General features: G+C 36.7%; 1 protein-coding gene across 8 annotated transcripts in view; it reads left to right on the top strand.

The window, feature by feature from the left end:
* The window catches only part of cdk5rap2 (CDK5 regulatory subunit associated protein 2), a 147,878-nt gene that overhangs the window by 87,256 nt on the left and 41,415 nt on the right, over positions 1–19,207 (top strand). For all 8 annotated transcript variants that reach the window (XM_069889403.1, XM_069889391.1, XM_069889364.1 and 5 more), the window contains 5 exons: positions 14,507–14,647; positions 16,047–16,162; positions 16,292–16,435; positions 16,933–17,025; positions 18,198–18,574. In XM_069889403.1, coding sequence (XP_069745504.1) covers positions 14,507–14,647; positions 16,047–16,162; positions 16,292–16,435; positions 16,933–17,025; positions 18,198–18,574 — 871 coding nt within the window. The remainder of the gene's footprint in view (positions 1–14,506; positions 14,648–16,046; positions 16,163–16,291; positions 16,436–16,932; positions 17,026–18,197; positions 18,575–19,207) is intronic.

Below are 19,207 nucleotides of genomic sequence, written 5' to 3'. Positions count from 1 at the left end.
CTGCTCTCTTCTTTCTCTAATCACCGTGCCCCTTCCTCCCTTCGGGGTTATCTATCTCTCATGTTCCCACTTTTCGACAACTTGCTCTACCGCCTGCATCATCATTTTTGCCTTTCCTTTCGGTTTCTCGTTGTCCCTCCGGACGTTTACCTTCTGTGCCTCTTAACAACTGATCCAGAGACTTCTCATTCCAATCCTCCATTTTTTCCAGTTTCCTTTTAATATCGGGCCAGGATTTTGCCGCAAAGTTTGCTCAAAGGAGTTCCTGCTCTGCCTCTGAATCTGGATTTACACCTGAATATTGTTGCTTGTTTCTCCGTAACCTCTGCAGGAAAGCCGCTGGCGCCTCGTCCTTCGCCTGCCAGTTCTCAAAAGCCCGCTCGGAATTTTGACCCTTTGGCACCGATTCTCTCATTCCTTTTTATATCAATTCCCTCAAATCCCACGTGTTCCTTCTCCCCTCCTCCTGTTGTTTGTCCCAGTTCAGTTGGACAATAGGGAATTAGTTTCTGTCCCGGGAGGATGTTCCCTCTCCTAAATTTTCACTCCCACCAGCCGGATCATCTGCCTCTCTTCCGTGGTAAACAAGGTCCCCATTATCGACTGCATCTCATCCCAGGTGTAGGTATTAGGTCCCAGGAATTGGTCGAATTGTTCTGCCAAGTCTAGGGGGTCTTCCAGGAGACTTTTCTTACTTCCACACTGTTGAGGGGAACATTCACAAATTGCAAGGTCCCGTTCCCTATCATAACTTCCCGAAGGGGAAATATCTGTAGATTGAATTGTGCCGTCTCCTCCCTCTTTTCCAAGGGGAACAATTTTATATCATCCTTCAATATCTCAACCTCACCCCTCCTCTTTCTTTGGAGTTTTTCCTGACTGTCGGGACTTTCCTGTTCTGCTTCCTCTGGTTCCGGGGCGGGTGCCTCAACCACCTCATTCAACATACTTGCTTGATGGCGGTCATCGGGGAGAGCGTTACCATCCTGGTGATTCTCACCGCCCCCCCCCCCCCCCGACAGTCGTATGGCGGAGGCAGGTGGTCAAGGGGGTCCCAAGGGTGTGCAATTGCCTTTTCCACCTCCCGTTGAGACCTTAAACAATTCAGCTACTCGGATCCAACATGCAGCGTAATCTGATTCTTCCTGATCAAAAGGAGCCCTTGAATTCACAAAAACATTTAAGTTTTGGCATATCCAAAATCGGGGTCTGTATTAAAAAATGTAACATGGGAAAAGTTATGCTCTGGAACTATGAAGAATATAATAAACACCAGGTTACGTATGATACAGTATAATTGGTTACATAGGTTATGTATCACACCCCAAAAGTTTAAAAAAATGGGATCCAACATTATCAGATAGTGATAATGTTTTCGCTGTAAGAAGGAAATGGGAACGACAGTACATGCAATTTGGGCATGTGGAAAGTGAAAAGGTTTTGGGAAGATCTAAATCAGGTATTAAATAAAATCACAAAAAGCAACATACCAAAAAATCCAGAGATCTTTCTTCTAAGTAATATAAAAAGTAAAGAATTAGGCCTCAAACACATTCTGTAATAACAGAATTTTATCATGGTTTCTTTGTTTTTCTCTTTTGTTTTCCCCCACTCCCAGTTTCCTAACATTTGCCCCAACAGACTATCTGGCTGTTTGTCAGTCTGGGACCCTCATTCCGGGGTCCATTCTTCTCCCGGGACTCATCAGTTTTGGAACACAGATTACCCATTTTCTTTTCCTGTCAGACCACAAACCCCTGATAAACTATCCCTGTCGCCCAAGATACTTAATAGTCAATTTTCTTAACCGGGTCCGATGCAGGAGAGTCTCCTGACTGAACTACCCCTCCTGCCAGAGTTCTCTCTGTTCTCCAGAGCCTCCTGTCCGGATATCACTCATTCAAACTGCAAGGAAATCAGAGACCACTGAAATCAGCGGGGTGCACCTTCTCGTCCTTTGATAGCCAATCGCCGAGCCCCCAAGTTTGTGAAATACAACGTGTTCACAATCAGTACTCAGGAGACAAAGTCTTGGAGAACAAGTTCTGTTTTATTTTGGGTCTGCAGACCCAGGTGTCTCTTAGTCCCAAGACACACTGGAGATTTAAAATCATCACTCTTTTGTACAATTCCGCAGTTAGCAAAGACACCTCCCCTTACAGCTCCTTCCAATCGGGACCCCAATATTTCATAGCCTTCCCATTTCTCTTCCCATCCTCCCCTATTCTACAGGGTTCCCATCCTCCCCGATTCTACAGGGTTCCTTCTTGTTCATACCTTGCATGTAATGTTAATCAGGCAGCCTTGTCATTGGGGGTGTCCATATTAATATTTATATTCTCATTAAGCAAGCGCAGTAGTGACTGCAGTTTGCCCTTGGTCGTTTTGCCAGTTTAAACCAGAACTCATCGTCCTTGAAAATTCTGATGCACAAGGGGTCCACTAACTGTTAGCTAACTGTTCTCAAGTGCTAATCTAATCATGTTCCAGTACTTCTCACAATGGTGCTAGTTTAATCATATTCCCCATATGAACCCAATTTGGTGAATTCCCTTAAAAAAAAAATGCTAAAAGTTTTGATTGTGCAGCCACAAAGTATTTTTTTGTCTGGCAATCTTAGCCCCCTTAGTTTATAATCCCAGGTTAGTTTTTCCAATGCAATTCTGGGCACTTTGTCATTCCATAGGAATTACCTGTCTTGATTGTTAGGTAAAGCTATAGGCAGCTATTGGAACAAGTATTGAAGTCTTGGCATCACTTTCATTTTTACACAACTCACTCTTCCTATTAGTGCTATCGGCAAGTCTTTCCATTTTTGTAAATCCTGTTCTATTTTATTAAGCAGGGGAACATAATTAAGCTTAAACAGATTTTGTAAATTGTTGTCTGTTACTACACCCAAATATATCATCCTGTCTGTTTTCCATTTAAACCTACTGCCTCTCTTATATCTTTCATAATCATGGTTTGTTAAGGAAATTATTTCATTTTTTTTCCATATTGACCTTGTAACTTGACACTCTACCATATTTTTGGAGAGTCTCCTGAAACTTTTCTAAGGACCCTTCTGGATCTTACAAGTATAATAAAATACAACATCTGCAAATAAACTGATTTTATGCTTCTCCTGTCCGACTACGAAAACTTTAATCTCAGGGTCTCTTCTAATAATTTTAGCTAGAGGTTAAATTGGCATTATAAATAACGCTGCAGACAGAGGACACCCTTGCCTACTCAATCTTCTGAAAGGGAATACAGTCAACATTTGACTACTCGTAACTATCTTTGCCTGTAGGCTGTGATACAGATCCTTAATCCAATTAATAAATCCCCTTCCTATTCCAAATTTCTACAATATTTTAAACAAAAACAGTCGAATGCCTTTTCTGCATCTAGAGAAACAGTTGTACTTGATTGTGCCATATGTATTATACTAAACAATCTGACTAGATTATTTGCAGAATGTCTACCCTTGACAAATTCTGCCTGGTCTGAATGTATTAAATTCAGTAGGTATTGCCCCATCCTGTTGGCTAATGCCTTTGTTGCTATTTTATAGTCAGCCTTGAGAAGAGAAATTGGCCTATTTTTAAATTTTTTTTATTTTTCACACTGTGAACCACATCAATCAAACTATATACAAACATTTTCCTCTTGAATATATAGTGTCATTTTTCTCCCCTTTCCCCCCCTACCTTCCCTCTCCCCTTCCCACCCCCCTCCAAACCCATTAAACGTTCAGCATGTACAATGCAATAAAACCATTAAACAATGTCTTTATTTTTAAACTTTATTTAAAATTTTATGACATGAATAAAATAAAAATTACATTTAAAGAAATAATAAAATATAAGATAATAAAAATTAGAATACTACATCATTAAAATACACAAATTAACCCCCCCAATAATTATAACACAACATTAATCATCTAATTTAAAATTAGTCCAACCCTCCCCCAAAAATAAAGAGTGAAGAATTAATTAACAATATTGTAAATAAAATAGAAAGAACCCCCACTTACAAAAAAAGGATAAAACTTAACAACAAAAAAAATCAATACTAAAATAATACCCTTAAACATATATTTAAATCAAACATAATACATGTATTTAACAAATGAAATCCACTTTAAAACTAAGTTCAAATATTAAAATCATATATCAACCACATATCTGTTATACAAAAAATCATAATTAATAATACATAAATACAGAATTTCCATTAATACCAAGTTTCCTTTATAATTCATTGAGAGAACAAAAACATCCCTTAGAAAAACAATCAGATAAACTTTTTATTCCCTTCCCCTCCCCTTATATAAAAAAAGTTCAAACTCTTATAAAATTCTCCATATTCTTCATTTATAACATCTTCAAAATTCTCTATCGAAATTAACTTAATTTTATTAAACTCTTCTCCCTCAATGTATTTGCACTTAATTTTCTTCTTTTTCTTCTCCCTCATCTTCCTCTTCATCTAATTCAACATCCTCAATTTTTGACTTATTATCTTCTGTGACATCATCCTCTTAAAAAAGAAAGAAAAGAAGAGAAAAAAAAACCCAAAAAAAGAGAAAAAATCCTAATTCCCTCTCAATTACAATCAGAAAACAAAGAGTTAAAAAAAAAATATTTATTTAAAAAAAAATAATAAAAAACCCTTCATTTCTTAACCCAAAAATTAAAAAGAAAAAAAAAACAGGTCGGAGGTCACAACTACCTCCTCCTGTTTAAACCGCCCAAAGCGGTAACTCCCCCAAAATATTGGGTGTGAGATAACTCACAGGTAGCTGATGACTTCTGGAAACTAGTGCTCACCCAGTTCCCTCTCCCAACTCCCATTTCATTAAACTATCATCATTATTTAAACTATTTAAACTCTTCTCAAACAAAAAGATAAAAGATTTATTTTTTTAAATCAACGTTACCACTTCGGTCACCATTGCTTCCATTCCTTTTAAAAAACTGGATCCCACCTTACATCTCTACTCTCTTTGGAGACCTTGAAGGACTACATCGTTCCTGAAACTGCATGATTGGTAGAGACTGAACAAAGTCCATAACCTCTTTAGGATTGTCAAAGAACTTTGGCTAATTTCCATCCTAAAAAATCTTCAGTACCGCAGAATACCTAAATGTTCCCTTATGTCTTTTTTTCCACAACCGTTCTTTCACAGAATTAAATTCGCGTCGTTGAAACATAATTTCTTGACTCAAATCTTGATAGAAGAAAAGAAGATTATTCTGAACCATCAAAGGAGATCTATTTTGCTGGGCATTTCTAATAGCCGTACGTAAAATTGTCTCTCTGTCACAATAGTTTAAACAACGGATCAAAACAGATCTTGGATTCTGTCCTCAAAAAGTATTTCTTCTTAAAACTCTATAAGCACGTTCCAGTATTAAACCTTCAGGGAATTTATCCTGTCCTAACACTCATGGAATCCATTCAGTAAAAAATTTCTTGGATCTGGTCCTTCTATGCCTTCTGGCAAACCAACAATTTTCATGTTGTTCCGTCTAGATTGATTCTCCAAATAATCAGCCTTTTTTGCTAAATTTTTATTTTGGATCTGCAATTATTCTATTTTCATCTTGCAGTTGATCCTGTGCATCGACTAAACCTTGATCACACATTTCAAATCTTTCAATGGTTTCAAGCTTAAAAGCTCCATTAATGACTTCCGCCATCGCATTAATCTTGGAAATAAACAGGTTCATAAAATTAGCTAAGTGACTCGATACATCTTCAAGATCCTTAACAGACATTTCAACAGAAGTAGATTCAGGCATAATGGGGTCTTGCTGTTCCTTAGAGACCACGGGATCTTCTGTCCCTTCCCTTAATTTAGTATCTTTTCTAGCAGTTTGACTTCGTATAAAAATCCCTCTCAAAGTCCCCCCAGCAATGCCAGGAGACTGAAGATCAGAGTTATCTTTAAGCCAAATCTCTTTAATCATCTTCACTGAATCGATGTCTGGAAAAACCGTTGTAATTGAAGATGCATTTTGCAGCGCCACCACTGTAGCAGTCGAATGACAGCTCTTTAACTCTCCAGCTGGTGGCGCCCCAGCTGATTCAACTGTCAAAGTCTTAGTAACAGCACTCACAGTGGCCGTTGTGTGAAATACTGGCACCCGTCCAGCCCCTTGTTCTGAAAGCTGTTGAATGCGACCTTCAGAGAGCCTCACCGGCTTAAAACGAAGCTTCAATGCCGAACTCTGCACGTCCTCCTCTGGATCCATTCTACGTTGAGTCCTGGCTTCTTGTAAACAAATAGGCTCAGACAATTTCAGAAAGTGTAGTTTTTTAACAGTCTATTGATATTTTCTTTTACTTCTTTTTTTGCATATAAACCATTAGGCACTAATCCAACACCTTATTATTTATAAACTTTTAAAAGAACTTTAACGGGCACTTAAAGACAAAACAATAAATCAGAGTCAGGAGAGGTCTGGAAGGCACGTCTGTTCCCTACACTATCTTGCCACGCCCCCACAACCATTAAACAATGTCATCACACAATGAAAATAAACAAGAAAATGGTGTCATCTATTTTTACACACTGAATCAAGTAATTTTGTCTTCTTATCATTGTATCATTTTAGGGGGTGGAGGTCCGAGGCAATCCCTCTCTGTTCTGTTCCATGTACGGTTCCCAAATTTGTTTAAATAATGTGACTTTATTTTTTAAATTATATGTTATTTCTTCCAATGGAATACAATTATTCATTTCCATGTATCATTGCTGTACTCTCAGGCACTCTTCTGATTTCCAAGTTGACATTATACATTTTTTTGCTTCAGCTAAGGCTATCATAATAAATCTTTTTTGCGCTTCATCCAGTTTGAGGCCTAATTCTTTACTTTTTATATTACTTAGAAGAAAGATCTCTGGATTTTTTGGTATGGTGTTCCCATTTCCTTCTTACAGCGAAAACATTATCACTATCTGATAATGTTGGATCCCATTTTTTTTAAAAAAACTTTTGGGGTGTGATATATAACCTGTGTAACCAATTATACTGTATCATCTGTAACCTTGTGTTTATTATATTCTTCATAGTTCCAGAGCATAACTTTTCCCATGTTTCATTTTTTATCTTTATGTTTTAATCTTTTTCCCACTTTTGTTTGGGTTGATTAACTTATTTCATCATTTTCCTTCTCTTGCATCTTGATGTACATGTTCGTTATAAATCTTTTTATTATCATTGTTTCTGTAATCACATATTCAAAGCTGCTTCCTTCTGATTTTGCATCAATAATAATTTTGGTAGTTGGTAATTTGTTTTTTTTCCTTTCTAAGTGAATCTTCTTCCATTTATTGAATAAATTATGCAGTACTGGTGAGCTTTTATCTTGCACCAGCTTTTCATCCCACTTATAAAGTATATGTTCTGGTACCTTCTCCCCTATTTTATCTAGCTCTATATCTTAGTCCAATCTGGTTTTTCACTTGTTTGATAAAAATCTGATAAATACCTTAATTGTGCTCCTCTATAATAATTTTTAAAGTTTGGTAGCTGCAAACCACCTTGGTTGTACCTCTCTGTTAATTTATCTAATGCTATCGTTGGTTTCCTGCCTTTCCATAAAAATTTCCTTATTATTCTCTTTAGTTCATTAAAGAATTTCTGTCAAGGGAATTGGTAACGATTGAAATAAGTATTTTATCCTCGGGAAGACATTCATTTTAATGCAATTTACCCTCCCGATCAACGTTAGTGGTAATTCTTTCCAATGTTCTAAGTCTTCCTGCAATTTCTTTATTAATGGCTGATAATTTAATTTGTACAGTTGGCTTAAATTATTATCTAATCTAATACCTAGGTATCGGATTGCTTGTGTTTGCCATTTAAATGGTGATTATTTTTTTAAAATTCTGTATATTCCACATTACTCATTGGAGAAATTGATCTATATGATGATGTTTTTAATGGGTCTCTGTTCTTTTTGGGTAATACTGTATTTATTGACATTGAAAATGATTCCAGAAATATGTGTCTCTCCACCACACAATCCAATACATCCATCAGTAATGGCATTAACAGTTCGGGTGGAAACTCATCCTCTCCCGAAGACTTGTTAGCCTGCAATATACTCAATGCCTTTTTGATCTCTTCCCTTGTAAAGGTGGTGTCCAGATCATTCCTATCATTTTTATTCAATCAAGGAAGTTCAACCCCTTCTAAGAACTTGCGCATTTTGTTTTCATACCCTGATGTATCTGATTTATAGAGCTCAGTGTCGTATTACTGAAAGGCAACATTTATTTGTTTCTGATTACATGTAACTACATTATGTTCCTTCTGTTGCATTTATTGCCCTTGCTGACTCTTCCACCTTTAATTTCTTGGATCTGGTCCTTCTATGCCTTCTGGCAAACCAACAATTTTCATGTTGTTCCGTCTAGATTGATTCTCCAAATAATCAGCCTTTTTTGCTAAATTTTTATTTTGGATCTGCAATTATTCTATTTTCATCTTGCAGTTGATCCTGTGCATCGACTAAACCTTGATCACACATTTCAAATCTTTCAATGGTTTCAAGCTTAAAAGCTCCATTAATGACTTCCGCCATCGCATTAATCTTGGAAATAAACAGGTTCATAAAATTAGCTAAGTGACTCGATACATCTTCAAGATCCTTAACAGACATTTCAACAGAAGTAGATTCAGGCATAATGGGGTCTTGCTGTTCCTTAGAGACCACGGGATCTTCTGTCCCTTCCCTTAATTTAGTATCTTTTCTAGCAGTTTGACTTCGTATAAAAATCCCTCTCAAAGTCCCCCCAGCAATGCCAGGAGACTGAAGATCAGAGTTATCTTTAAGCCAAATCTCTTTAATCATCTTCACTGAATCGATGTCTGGAAAAACCGTTGTAATTGAAGATGCATTTTGCAGCGCCACCACTGTAGCAGTCGAATGACAGCTCTTTAACTCTCCAGCTGGTGGCGCCCCAGCTGATTCAACTGTCAAAGTCTTAGTAACAGCACTCACAGTGGCCGTTGTGTGAAATACTGGCACCCGTCCAGCCCCTTGTTCTGAAAGCTGTTGAATGCGACCTTCAGAGAGCCTCACCGGCTTAAAACGAAGCTTCAATGCCGAACTCTGCACGTCCTCCTCTGGATCCATTCTACGTTGAGTCCTGGCTTCTTGTAAACAAATAGGCTCAGACAATTTCAGAAAGTGTAGTTTTTTAACAGTCTATTGATATTTTCTTTTACTTCTTTTTTTGCATATAAACCATTAGGCACTAATCCAACACCTTATTATTTATAAACTTTTAAAAGAACTTTAACGGGCACTTAAAGACAAAACAATAAATCAGAGTCAGGAGAGGTCTGGAAGGCACGTCTGTTCCCTACACTATCTTGCCACGCCCCCACAACCATTAAACAATGTCATCACACAATGAAAATAAACAAGAAAATGGTGTCATCTATTTTTACACACTGAATCAAGTAATTTTGTCTTCTTATCATTGTATCATTTTAGGGGGTGGAGGTCCGAGGCAATCCCTCTCTGTTCTGTTCCATGTACGGTTCCCAAATTTGTTTAAATAATGTGACTTTATTTTTTAAATTATATGTTATTTCTTCCAATGGAATACAATTATTCATTTCCATGTATCATTGCTGTACTCTCAGGCACTCTTCTGATTTCCAAGTTGACATTATACATTTTTTTGCTTCAGCTAAGGCTATCATAATAAATCTTTTTTGCGCTTCATCCAGTTTGAGGCCTAATTCTTTACTTTTTATATTACTTAGAAGAAAGATCTCTGGATTTTTTGGTATGGTGTTCCCATTTCCTTCTTACAGCGAAAACATTATCACTATCTGATAATGTTGGATCCCATTTTTTTTAAAAAAACTTTTGGGGTGTGATATATAACCTGTGTAACCAATTATACTGTATCATCTGTAACCTTGTGTTTATTATATTCTTCATAGTTCCAGAGCATAACTTTTCCCATGTTTCATTTTTTATCTTTATGTTTTAATCTTTTTCCCACTTTTGTTTGGGTTGATTAACTTATTTCATCATTTTCCTTCTCTTGCATCTTGATGTACATGTTCGTTATAAATCTTTTTATTATCATTGTTTCTGTAATCACATATTCAAAGCTGCTTCCTTCTGATTTTGCATCAATAATAATTTTGGTAGTTGGTAATTTGTTTTTTTTCCTTTCTAAGTGAATCTTCTTCCATTTATTGAATAAATTATGCAGTACTGGTGAGCTTTTATCTTGCACCAGCTTTTCATCCCACTTATAAAGTATATGTTCTGGTACCTTCTCCCCTATTTTATCTAGCTCTATATCTTAGTCCAATCTGGTTTTTCACTTGTTTGATAAAAATCTGATAAATACCTTAATTGTGCTCCTCTATAATAATTTTTAAAGTTTGGTAGCTGCAACCACCTTGGTTGTACCTCTCTGTTAATTTATCTAATGCTATCGTTGGTTTCCTGCCTTTCCATAAAAATTTCCTTATTATTCTCTTTAGTTCATTAAAGAATTTCTGTCAAGGGAATTGGTAACGATTGAAATAAGTATTTTATCCTCGGGAAGACATTCATTTTAATGCAATTTACCCTCCCGATCAACGTTAGTGGTAATTCTTTCCAATGTTCTAAGTCTTCCTGCAATTTCTTTATTAATGGCTGATAATTTAATTTGTACAGTTGGCTTAAATTATTATCTAATCTAATACCTAGGTATCGGATTGCTTGTGTTTGCCATTTAAATGGTGATTATTTTTTTAAAATTCTGTATATTCCACATTACTCATTGGAGAAATTGATCTATATGATGATGTTTTTAATGGGTCTCTGTTCTTTTTGGGTAATACTGTATTTATTGACATTGAAAATGATTCCAGAAATATGTGTCTCTCCACCACACAATCCAATACATCCATCAGTAATGGCATTAACAGTTCGGGTGGAAACTCATCCTCTCCCGAAGACTTGTTAGCCTGCAATATACTCAATGCCTTTTTGATCTCTTCCCTTGTAAAGGTGGTGTCCAGATCATTCCTATCATTTTTATTCAATCAAGGAAGTTCAACCCCTTCTAAGAACTTGCGCATTTTGTTTTCATACCCTGATGTATCTGATTTATAGAGCTCAGTGTCGTATTACTGAAAGGCAACATTTATTTGTTTCTGATTACATGTAACTACATTATGTTCCTTCTGTTGCATTTATTGCCCTTGCTGACTCTTCCACCTTTAATTGTCATTCCAGCACCTTATGAGCCCATTCCTCCGAGTTCATAATATTTCAGCCTAGTCTTAAGTTTTGTTCTTTCTACTCTGTATGTTTGTAAAGTGTTATAAATGTATCTTTTTGTTTCCCATTGTTCTATATTTATCCTGTTCATCTGTTCTCTGATATTCTTTTTCTAGGTCCAGTATCTCTTTTTCCAACTTATTTAGTTCTGCATTATATTCCCTATTTACAATTTTCATAAATGAAATAATCTTACCACTGAAATAAGCCTTCATTGTATTCCATATTAAAAAAAAACCCAATTATCCGTTGATACCAAATTTGTTCCACAAAAAAATTCTATTTGTTGCCTAATAAATTGTTTAAAATCCTCCCGCTTTAACAATATGGGGTTCAGATGCCATCTGTAAACACTTTCTCCAATATTGAAATGATCATTGTAAGTAGTGAGTGATCAGAAAGTAGTCTTGATAAATATTTTGACTTCATCACCCTATCTATTAGTCCAGCCTACCATAAAAAAATAAATTGATTCTTGAATGTGAATTATACGACCTTGAGTAGAAAGGATAGTTTCTCTTCATAAGTTGCCTCCATATGTCAATCAAATTTAAATCCTTCATATATGTCATTTTAGCAGCCTTAGCCCGAGTTACTGATCTTGCAGATTTATCCAATATTGGGTCCAGACAGAAGTTAAAATCTTCTCCTAAAAGTCTCACCTCAGCAGCTTTTAAAAATGTATCCTTCATAAAGGTTTCGTCATCGTAGTTTAGCACATAAATATTCTTAAACATCCATGATTCTGAATAAATCTTACAGTTTACCATTACATATCTCCCTGCTTGGTCTTTTGATATATTTTCTACAATAACCTTAACATTTTTATTTATTAAAATTGCAACCCCTCTTGCCTTAGAATTGAAAGATGAAGAAAAAAACCTGCCCCTCCCATCCTCTCTTTAACTTGTCGTGTTCCACTTTAGTAAGATATTTTTCTTATAAAAAGACCACATTTACCTTTAACTTTTTCAAGGGATCCAAAACCTTCTTTCTCTTAATTTTCTCATTTAAACTGTTAAGATTAAAACATAAACTTTAACATCTTATTCATATTGATTTACAGGCAAATATTGCACAGAAATACAGTCACAATAAATAATCAAGCAATCTCATGGTCTCTTCCCTGTTGAAAAAACATGCAAAACCCCTGATCTGACGGTGACGTAAACAAGAAACCCTGGAAGCCCTTGAGAAAAGCCAACGGAATCTTCCAGGGATGAAGAAACAGAACCCCACCCTAAAGCACTATCTTCAAAACAAACTTCCCTCCTGAAGCCATTACCCCCACCCCAACAGAGTCTACACCCTGTTGTTACTTTGTTCAACATTTAATAGTTCCCCGAGGTCTCCGCTAAATATCAACAAGAAAAGTTAACGTTACCTAATAAATATCACATATCTCAAGAAAAATGTCTTTACTTAGTCCACAAAAATACAATCTTCATAAAGTTCTCTTACAATGTTATTTTTCTTCTTAAAGTCCATGAAGAAATTCTTCTGTGTCTTGTCTTGAAAAACCACCGGTTGCCTCCGACACCTCCACCCATAAAATCGCTGGGTAAACCATGGAGTACCTGAAATTCTTCGCCCATAGCTGCCACTTGATCTCATCAAATTTTTTTCTGTATGATCACTGCATCCGCATTTCTTCTCAGTCCAAAGGTTCGATGGGCTCTCTAAATCCATACTTATTCACTGAGTGAATCAGCGCAAATCCAGGATTTAAAGAACTTAACCACATCTCTTCTGCACCTTCTCTTAAACCAATTATTCATTCATTATTTCGTCTGCTAAAGTTCTCCATATGATCAGTCTTGTCAAGGAGCATTTGTTTATCAGGTGCCCACTGTTTTGCTTAGTCATGGAGTTCTTCCAATTTATTTTCATGCTTTCTTAAGTCTCTTTCTGCACTATTCACTCGTTCCATTAAATTGGTGATTGACTCACCCACCCATGCTCTTGATTGTATCCGCTATGTTTTTCATCACTCCTTCAACTTTTGCAAACCGCTCTCCTGAGGCTTTCATCCCTGAAAGGATTGTCTGTAGTTCTTGTGCAGAATTTCCTGCAGTTGAAGAAGTTGAGGCAGCTCCCTTCAGACCATCAATCGATGTCACAGACAAACTTGGAGCTTTTTCTGGCTTTGCTTTTGATTTGATTTGATTTTCCAGTCATCTTTGTTAGTTATCAATATCGACAAACTTTTGTAGAAGCAAAATTAAAAAAAACAACTTTTAAGTTGTCTTTTAGAAACTCTTCATGGAGACTTCAGCCAAAGCACATCTGCTCAGTCTTGTTGCATGGCCACGCCCTTGTTAATTCTGTATGCTTTCTGCATGGAGCTGGATGTTACCTGTGTACAAGTGGTAACTGATGCCATGTTTTTGGCCAGAAAGATGGTGATGGTGGCATTGTAAATCCTGGTGATTCAAACCATTGGTAACCTTAAAATATAAAAAGAAACCTTTGCTTGCAGTTTTCTGGTTGTGATTGGATAGTAAGGACTGGGACCAGGCAAGTGGTGTTCCTATAATAAATAGTAGATAAAAGAAGGCATGCTTGGCTCATCAATGAATCTGACCAATTTGCGGAGGGATGCATTTAGCATGTCAATTACGATGTCATTGGGGAAACTATTGAAAGCTGGCTTGGTTGGACCCATTGCTGCTGTGTCAATCCGTTTAGGAGTGATTCAAATGAGCTCCATGTATGAGAGGTGATAACATGTTCAAGGAAATTAGAGAGAAAGGAGAAATTGAGTATTTTTGCCAGCTAATTCCTGTGTTCTGCTAGTTTCTTCAGAATCTGTTCCATGTGTTTATCACTTGTGTGGAGGTGAAATTCTTAATATTTCTCCTACACCAGTCAGAATGCATAATGCTTTGTTATGCCTCAATGGAATTTTGGTTTCCACTATTTATCTTGTTTATCTCAACTAATCAACTTTCTTGCTTTCTATTCATGGTTTAGGAAGATGCTTTTGCCTTAAACTTGAATCTTTCAACATTTAGAATCTGTTTAATAGTTTTTCAGTATTGCCTCACAGTGTCGTTTTGTCTGAAGAATCTAATGCACTAGTTGGGTATCATTTGAAGAGAACACTATGCCACTTGGATCTGTTTGCTTTACTTTTGTAAAATTCATTGGTCGTTTTTTGAGCTGCAAATATTCACTTAATTGTTAAAACTCTACTCCACAGACACTTCCAAGCTGGATGTGGTTGACTTTGTTGAGGTAGAATCTCTGCGGCACCAATTAGAAGATCCCCAATGCTCAAATGTTTCACTGCAATCAAGACTTGGACAAATGCAGGCAAGAGTGGGTGCAACCAATGATTCAGGTACATAATTATCTTTCCCTTTGTCACATCAGCATGACGCCTAAGATTGATATTCTTCAGCATCCTTGTCAATGTGTGGATGTTGATGATAATGTGGTAAATTGGATCAGCAAGTTTGCAGATGACACAAAGATTGGAGGTGCAGTGGACCGCAAGGATGGCTTTCAGGGCTTGCAGAGGGATCTGGGCCAGCTGGAAAAATGGATTACAAAAGGGCAGGTTGAATTTAATGCAGACAAGTCTGAGGTATTCTATTTTGGAAGGACATGTACAGTATACAATAGGCACTGAAGAGTGTGGTAGAACAGAGCATCTAGCAGAACAGATTCATAATTCCCTGAAATTGGCATCCCAGGTAGATAGGGTCATCAAGAGATCTTTATAAATCAAAGTATTGTGTATAGGAATTGGGATGTTATGTTAAAGTTGTATAAGATATTGGTGAGGGCAGATTTGGAGTATTGTGTGAATTTTGATCACCCAAATACAGAAAAGACATCAATGAGCTAGAAAGAATGAAGAGAAGATTTACTAGGATGTTGCCTGGACTTCAGGAACTGAGTTACAGGGAAGGAAAGGTTAAGCAGGTTAGGACTTTATTCCCTGGAGCATAGAAGAATGAGAGGAGATTTGATAGAGGTATTTAAAATGATGAGGGGTATAGTCAGAGTAAGTGAAAACATTTTTTTTTTCCAATGATGTTAAGTGAGATATAAACCAGAGGATATGGGTCAGGGTGTCAGGGGAGAACTTTAGGGGGAATTTCTTGGCCCACAGTACTGGGAGTATGGAACAAGCTGCCTGTGGTGAATGTGGCTTAATTTTAACATCTAAGAAAATTTTGGACAGATGCATGGATGGAACAGATTTGGATTGGGTGAGATTAGGAAGAACATTACAGAACAGAATTCTGTGGTTCATGAAGGTGATGGACATGTCTTACCAGCTCTTTTTCTCTCTCCATTCCATTTTTTCCACCTTTTTATTCTGTTTTCCACACATGAAAGCATGCATGAACTCAGCTTTGTGCCAGTTAAGGCAACAAAAGAAATTTCTTTGAATCAAATCTTTGAACTCTGAACTGAGTTCTGAAGCAATGTCTAAATTTCAAATGGCAAATGTTCATTTTCCCCTGTGGAAGCTGCCTGACCTGCTGAGTTCCTCCAGTATTTGCGAGTTTTAGTCTCGCATTGTTTGAAATTCTTTGCCCAAAATGTACATTCTCAGTTACTGAATGTATTTAAGACACTGGTTGATACATCTTTGGATATCAAGGGAAGTGGGCTTGGTGCAGGAAACTGACATTGAGATAAAGATAAACAATTTTACAGAATGATAGATCAGGCACAAGCATATAAAGAATCTGCTTTTTGTAATTTTTTACACTCTTGTATGCTAGGCAACACTTTTACAAGCAGTGGAGACCAAACCTCGTATCTCAGCATCTGCCTGGGCCAGTTTGATGATTTGGAACAGGAACTAGTAAATCTTTCTCTGCTGGAACTCCGACAAAAGGTGAACCCTTTTTGAAACTGATTTTTTTTAAATCCCACCTCTGCAGATTTTGTTTTCAATTAAAATTAAATTAATTAAAATTAAAAAGAAAATTAGAATACTGTTTCCTGTTTTTCATTAAAAACCTAGGTGATTGAACTTCTGAAGTTCCTGAAAGCATTGCAAGCAAACAGCCAGGAGTTGCAAGATAGAATTAGTACATCAGAACACTCTATTCTATGCTCTGACAGTGAAGGAAAACAAAATGAACCTTCACTGGCTGCACAGGTGAAGGTAAAAGTGCTCCAAAATTGCTTTGACATATCTCACTTTGTTCTGCAACTAAAAATACTTTTGCTTTGCATTCTACACAGCTACTGGTATAGAATATTTTGGTTCATAATGCAGCTCAAGTTGGATATAGGAAGTATAATTAATGGTCTGGATAAGTAAAGATGTGAATTTTAAGAAATCATAAACTGTTTATCTTAATTCTGTATATATTGTTCATTTCCTATAAACTGCTTTAATTCCCATTATATAATGATAAATATAGCAAGTTTATATTCTTGTTAATTTAAACTGATTCAGGTGTTTAAGTGACTTATCAGAATGTTTGGTTTGAGACATGAAAAATCTGTTCGTTACTTTTTGTTCCAGGTCTTCTGGAATCCATTTTGCATTCAAGACATGCTTTCATTTATACTTCAGTTATATATGCTGTTGTTTACATCCACTTTTTTTTCCTTCAAACTTCATTCTTTTGTCTCATCCCGCTCCATGTCTCATAGCTACATCGTCAAAGGCTGGAAGAGTCAATGAAATTAAATGGAGACCTTCAGGAGGTGTCACAAAGCTTTAACCAACTTGAGCAACACAATGTGGTAGGACTGTTTCTTCATAAGGAATTCTGGTTTTTCCTGTTTTGCTTTGGCTAGTGTAGTGTGGATGCATACAGATTTGGATTAGCATTTGGATTTGGGTTTTAAAAGGATCATAGAATATTTATGTTGAAGGAGCAATCATGTCTATCCCTATTATAAGATATCTAACTGGATTTCAGCTTCCAGCATTAAATCTAAATCGTGATGAAGGGTTCTAACTTGCCACTTTTTTAGGCAAGAAGTTCCATACCCTTTTCCTGACTCCCCTAAATTCTTCTACAAATAGTTTTAATATTTGATTTGTTTTTTTTCTTCTTTTGATGAAGCAGATGGCTCCTTACTTTTTTACTCAGTACGGACTCCTCATAAATTTTATACACTTCAAATGTCCCCACGGCTGCTGTTTCCAGAATAAAACCAAACCCATCCTCATAAATCTTTCTTCGTGGTGTAAGGTTTTCCTGCTCTAGCAACAGTCTTCCAATACAATCACAACTTCCTTCTGATGTGATTAAAATTGTATTCCACATTCAAGTATAATTTTTAGTTCTTCACCACATTAAATATAGGGCTAAGTTTGCCTTGTTAATCACCTTATTAACATTTTAAAGGCTTGTGAATGTGCACTCCTAGGTCCCTTTGTCCCTCCACACCATCGAATATAAATGAACACAAATATTATTTATTATTACTATCAATTGAAGAGTCCAAGCCTTTCAATATTTAATGTAGTTGCATATCATGATTATTCTTCACCCTTTTATTATCTGAATCTAAGATGCATATTAAAGGGTAAGTATCCACAGAAATGGGTTACGATATGTGAATTATTTGCTGAAACACAAGTTAACTAGATCCCCTTGCAGGGTTTCCTTGATCAAAGATGCAATTTTTTCGAGAGGAAACTTGAAGGGATGTAAATAAGTGCAGCCAAACATAGTGAGATTTGAACAATGCAGGGGTGAATTTTTGCCCCTCACCCCCCCCCCCCCTTCACTTACTGCCTTGGTAACAACATTTGCTCAAGAGTGATAAGGACTGAGATACTTGCAGTACTATTACGCTTGCTCTTTTGAACCTGAGATCTGATGCCACCTATATTAGAAGTCTTTATTTCTAATGCTACTGAACCATGTTCTCATAGTCTGCTTATTTGATTTGGCAAAATGCAGGGCATGCCCAAACATGACAAAGGTACTCAGCCAGTCCCTGAATTTGAAGCAGCAGAGACTGGACCAACACGACAACCTACTACCTGTGGTCTGAGAACAACTGGGGAAAATTGGAAGTTCGAATCTGCTTTGATGCCTAATGAGTCTGCTGCTGACAGAAACAGTTCAGAGACGACGAAGTTGTTTGACGACTTGAACAAGATTAATTATGAATTGGAAGGCAAATGTAGACAGCTGCAAGAAGCAAAGGCTCAGATAGATGTAACTGAACGACAATTGCATGAAATGGAGTCAAAGACTCGTGAAATGGAGGCGGAAGTTGGACCAATAAGGTCGTTGATGGAGGAGAGCGGTGTGTCATCAGTGACTGAACTGAGGTAGGTGTCGACAGTATCTCCGCATCAGCGTGTTTTTTTTTTTTGTGCAACGACAATCATCTACTTGGCTTTTAATAATAGCCTTTCTTCATAATATACGAGTTAAATATGTGGAGCAAGAGGAGGAGAATGGTGTTAACTGGATTGTTCTTTGAAGAATTGACCATCTATATTGCTTTTTGATTCCAGGCTTAAAACTTTAGTTGATTCTGGCTTGATTGACTTTCCTCTCTTTTCTGCAATTTCTTGGATAAATTTTAAATCCATTGGATACTTGCTTGTTTTCTCCCTCTTATTCCTGTTATCTCTAGAAATTGAATTTGATGTTTTCATGAGCCTTTATTGTTAGGGTAAGAAAAGGTGTTAACTTTTACATTTGTGAATCAAAGCAGTAAGAGGAAAAAATAGCACCTGAAAATTGAGCTGGGGAAACCTTTCAAATAGAAGAGAATTTTTGGATTTTACCAAGATGGTTTATTGTCACCTCGAGCTGTGTGGCATTTGATTCTGGTCGGAAAACACATCATCCTTTATGGATCATACCTAGGCTGTTGTGCGGAATCCGAATTCACATCCAATTGAGAGTTGTGAGGAGGCAGCTGGGATATATATTTTAACTTTTGTTAATGAGTT

The sequence above is a fragment of the Narcine bancroftii genome, chromosome 1 (genome assembly GCF_036971445.1).
Source record: "Narcine bancroftii isolate sNarBan1 chromosome 1, sNarBan1.hap1, whole genome shotgun sequence".
Taxonomy (NCBI): domain Eukaryota; kingdom Metazoa; phylum Chordata; class Chondrichthyes; order Torpediniformes; family Narcinidae; genus Narcine; species Narcine bancroftii.
Note: the sequence above shows the minus strand (reverse complement) of the source record. Positions and strands in the feature narration are given on the sequence as shown.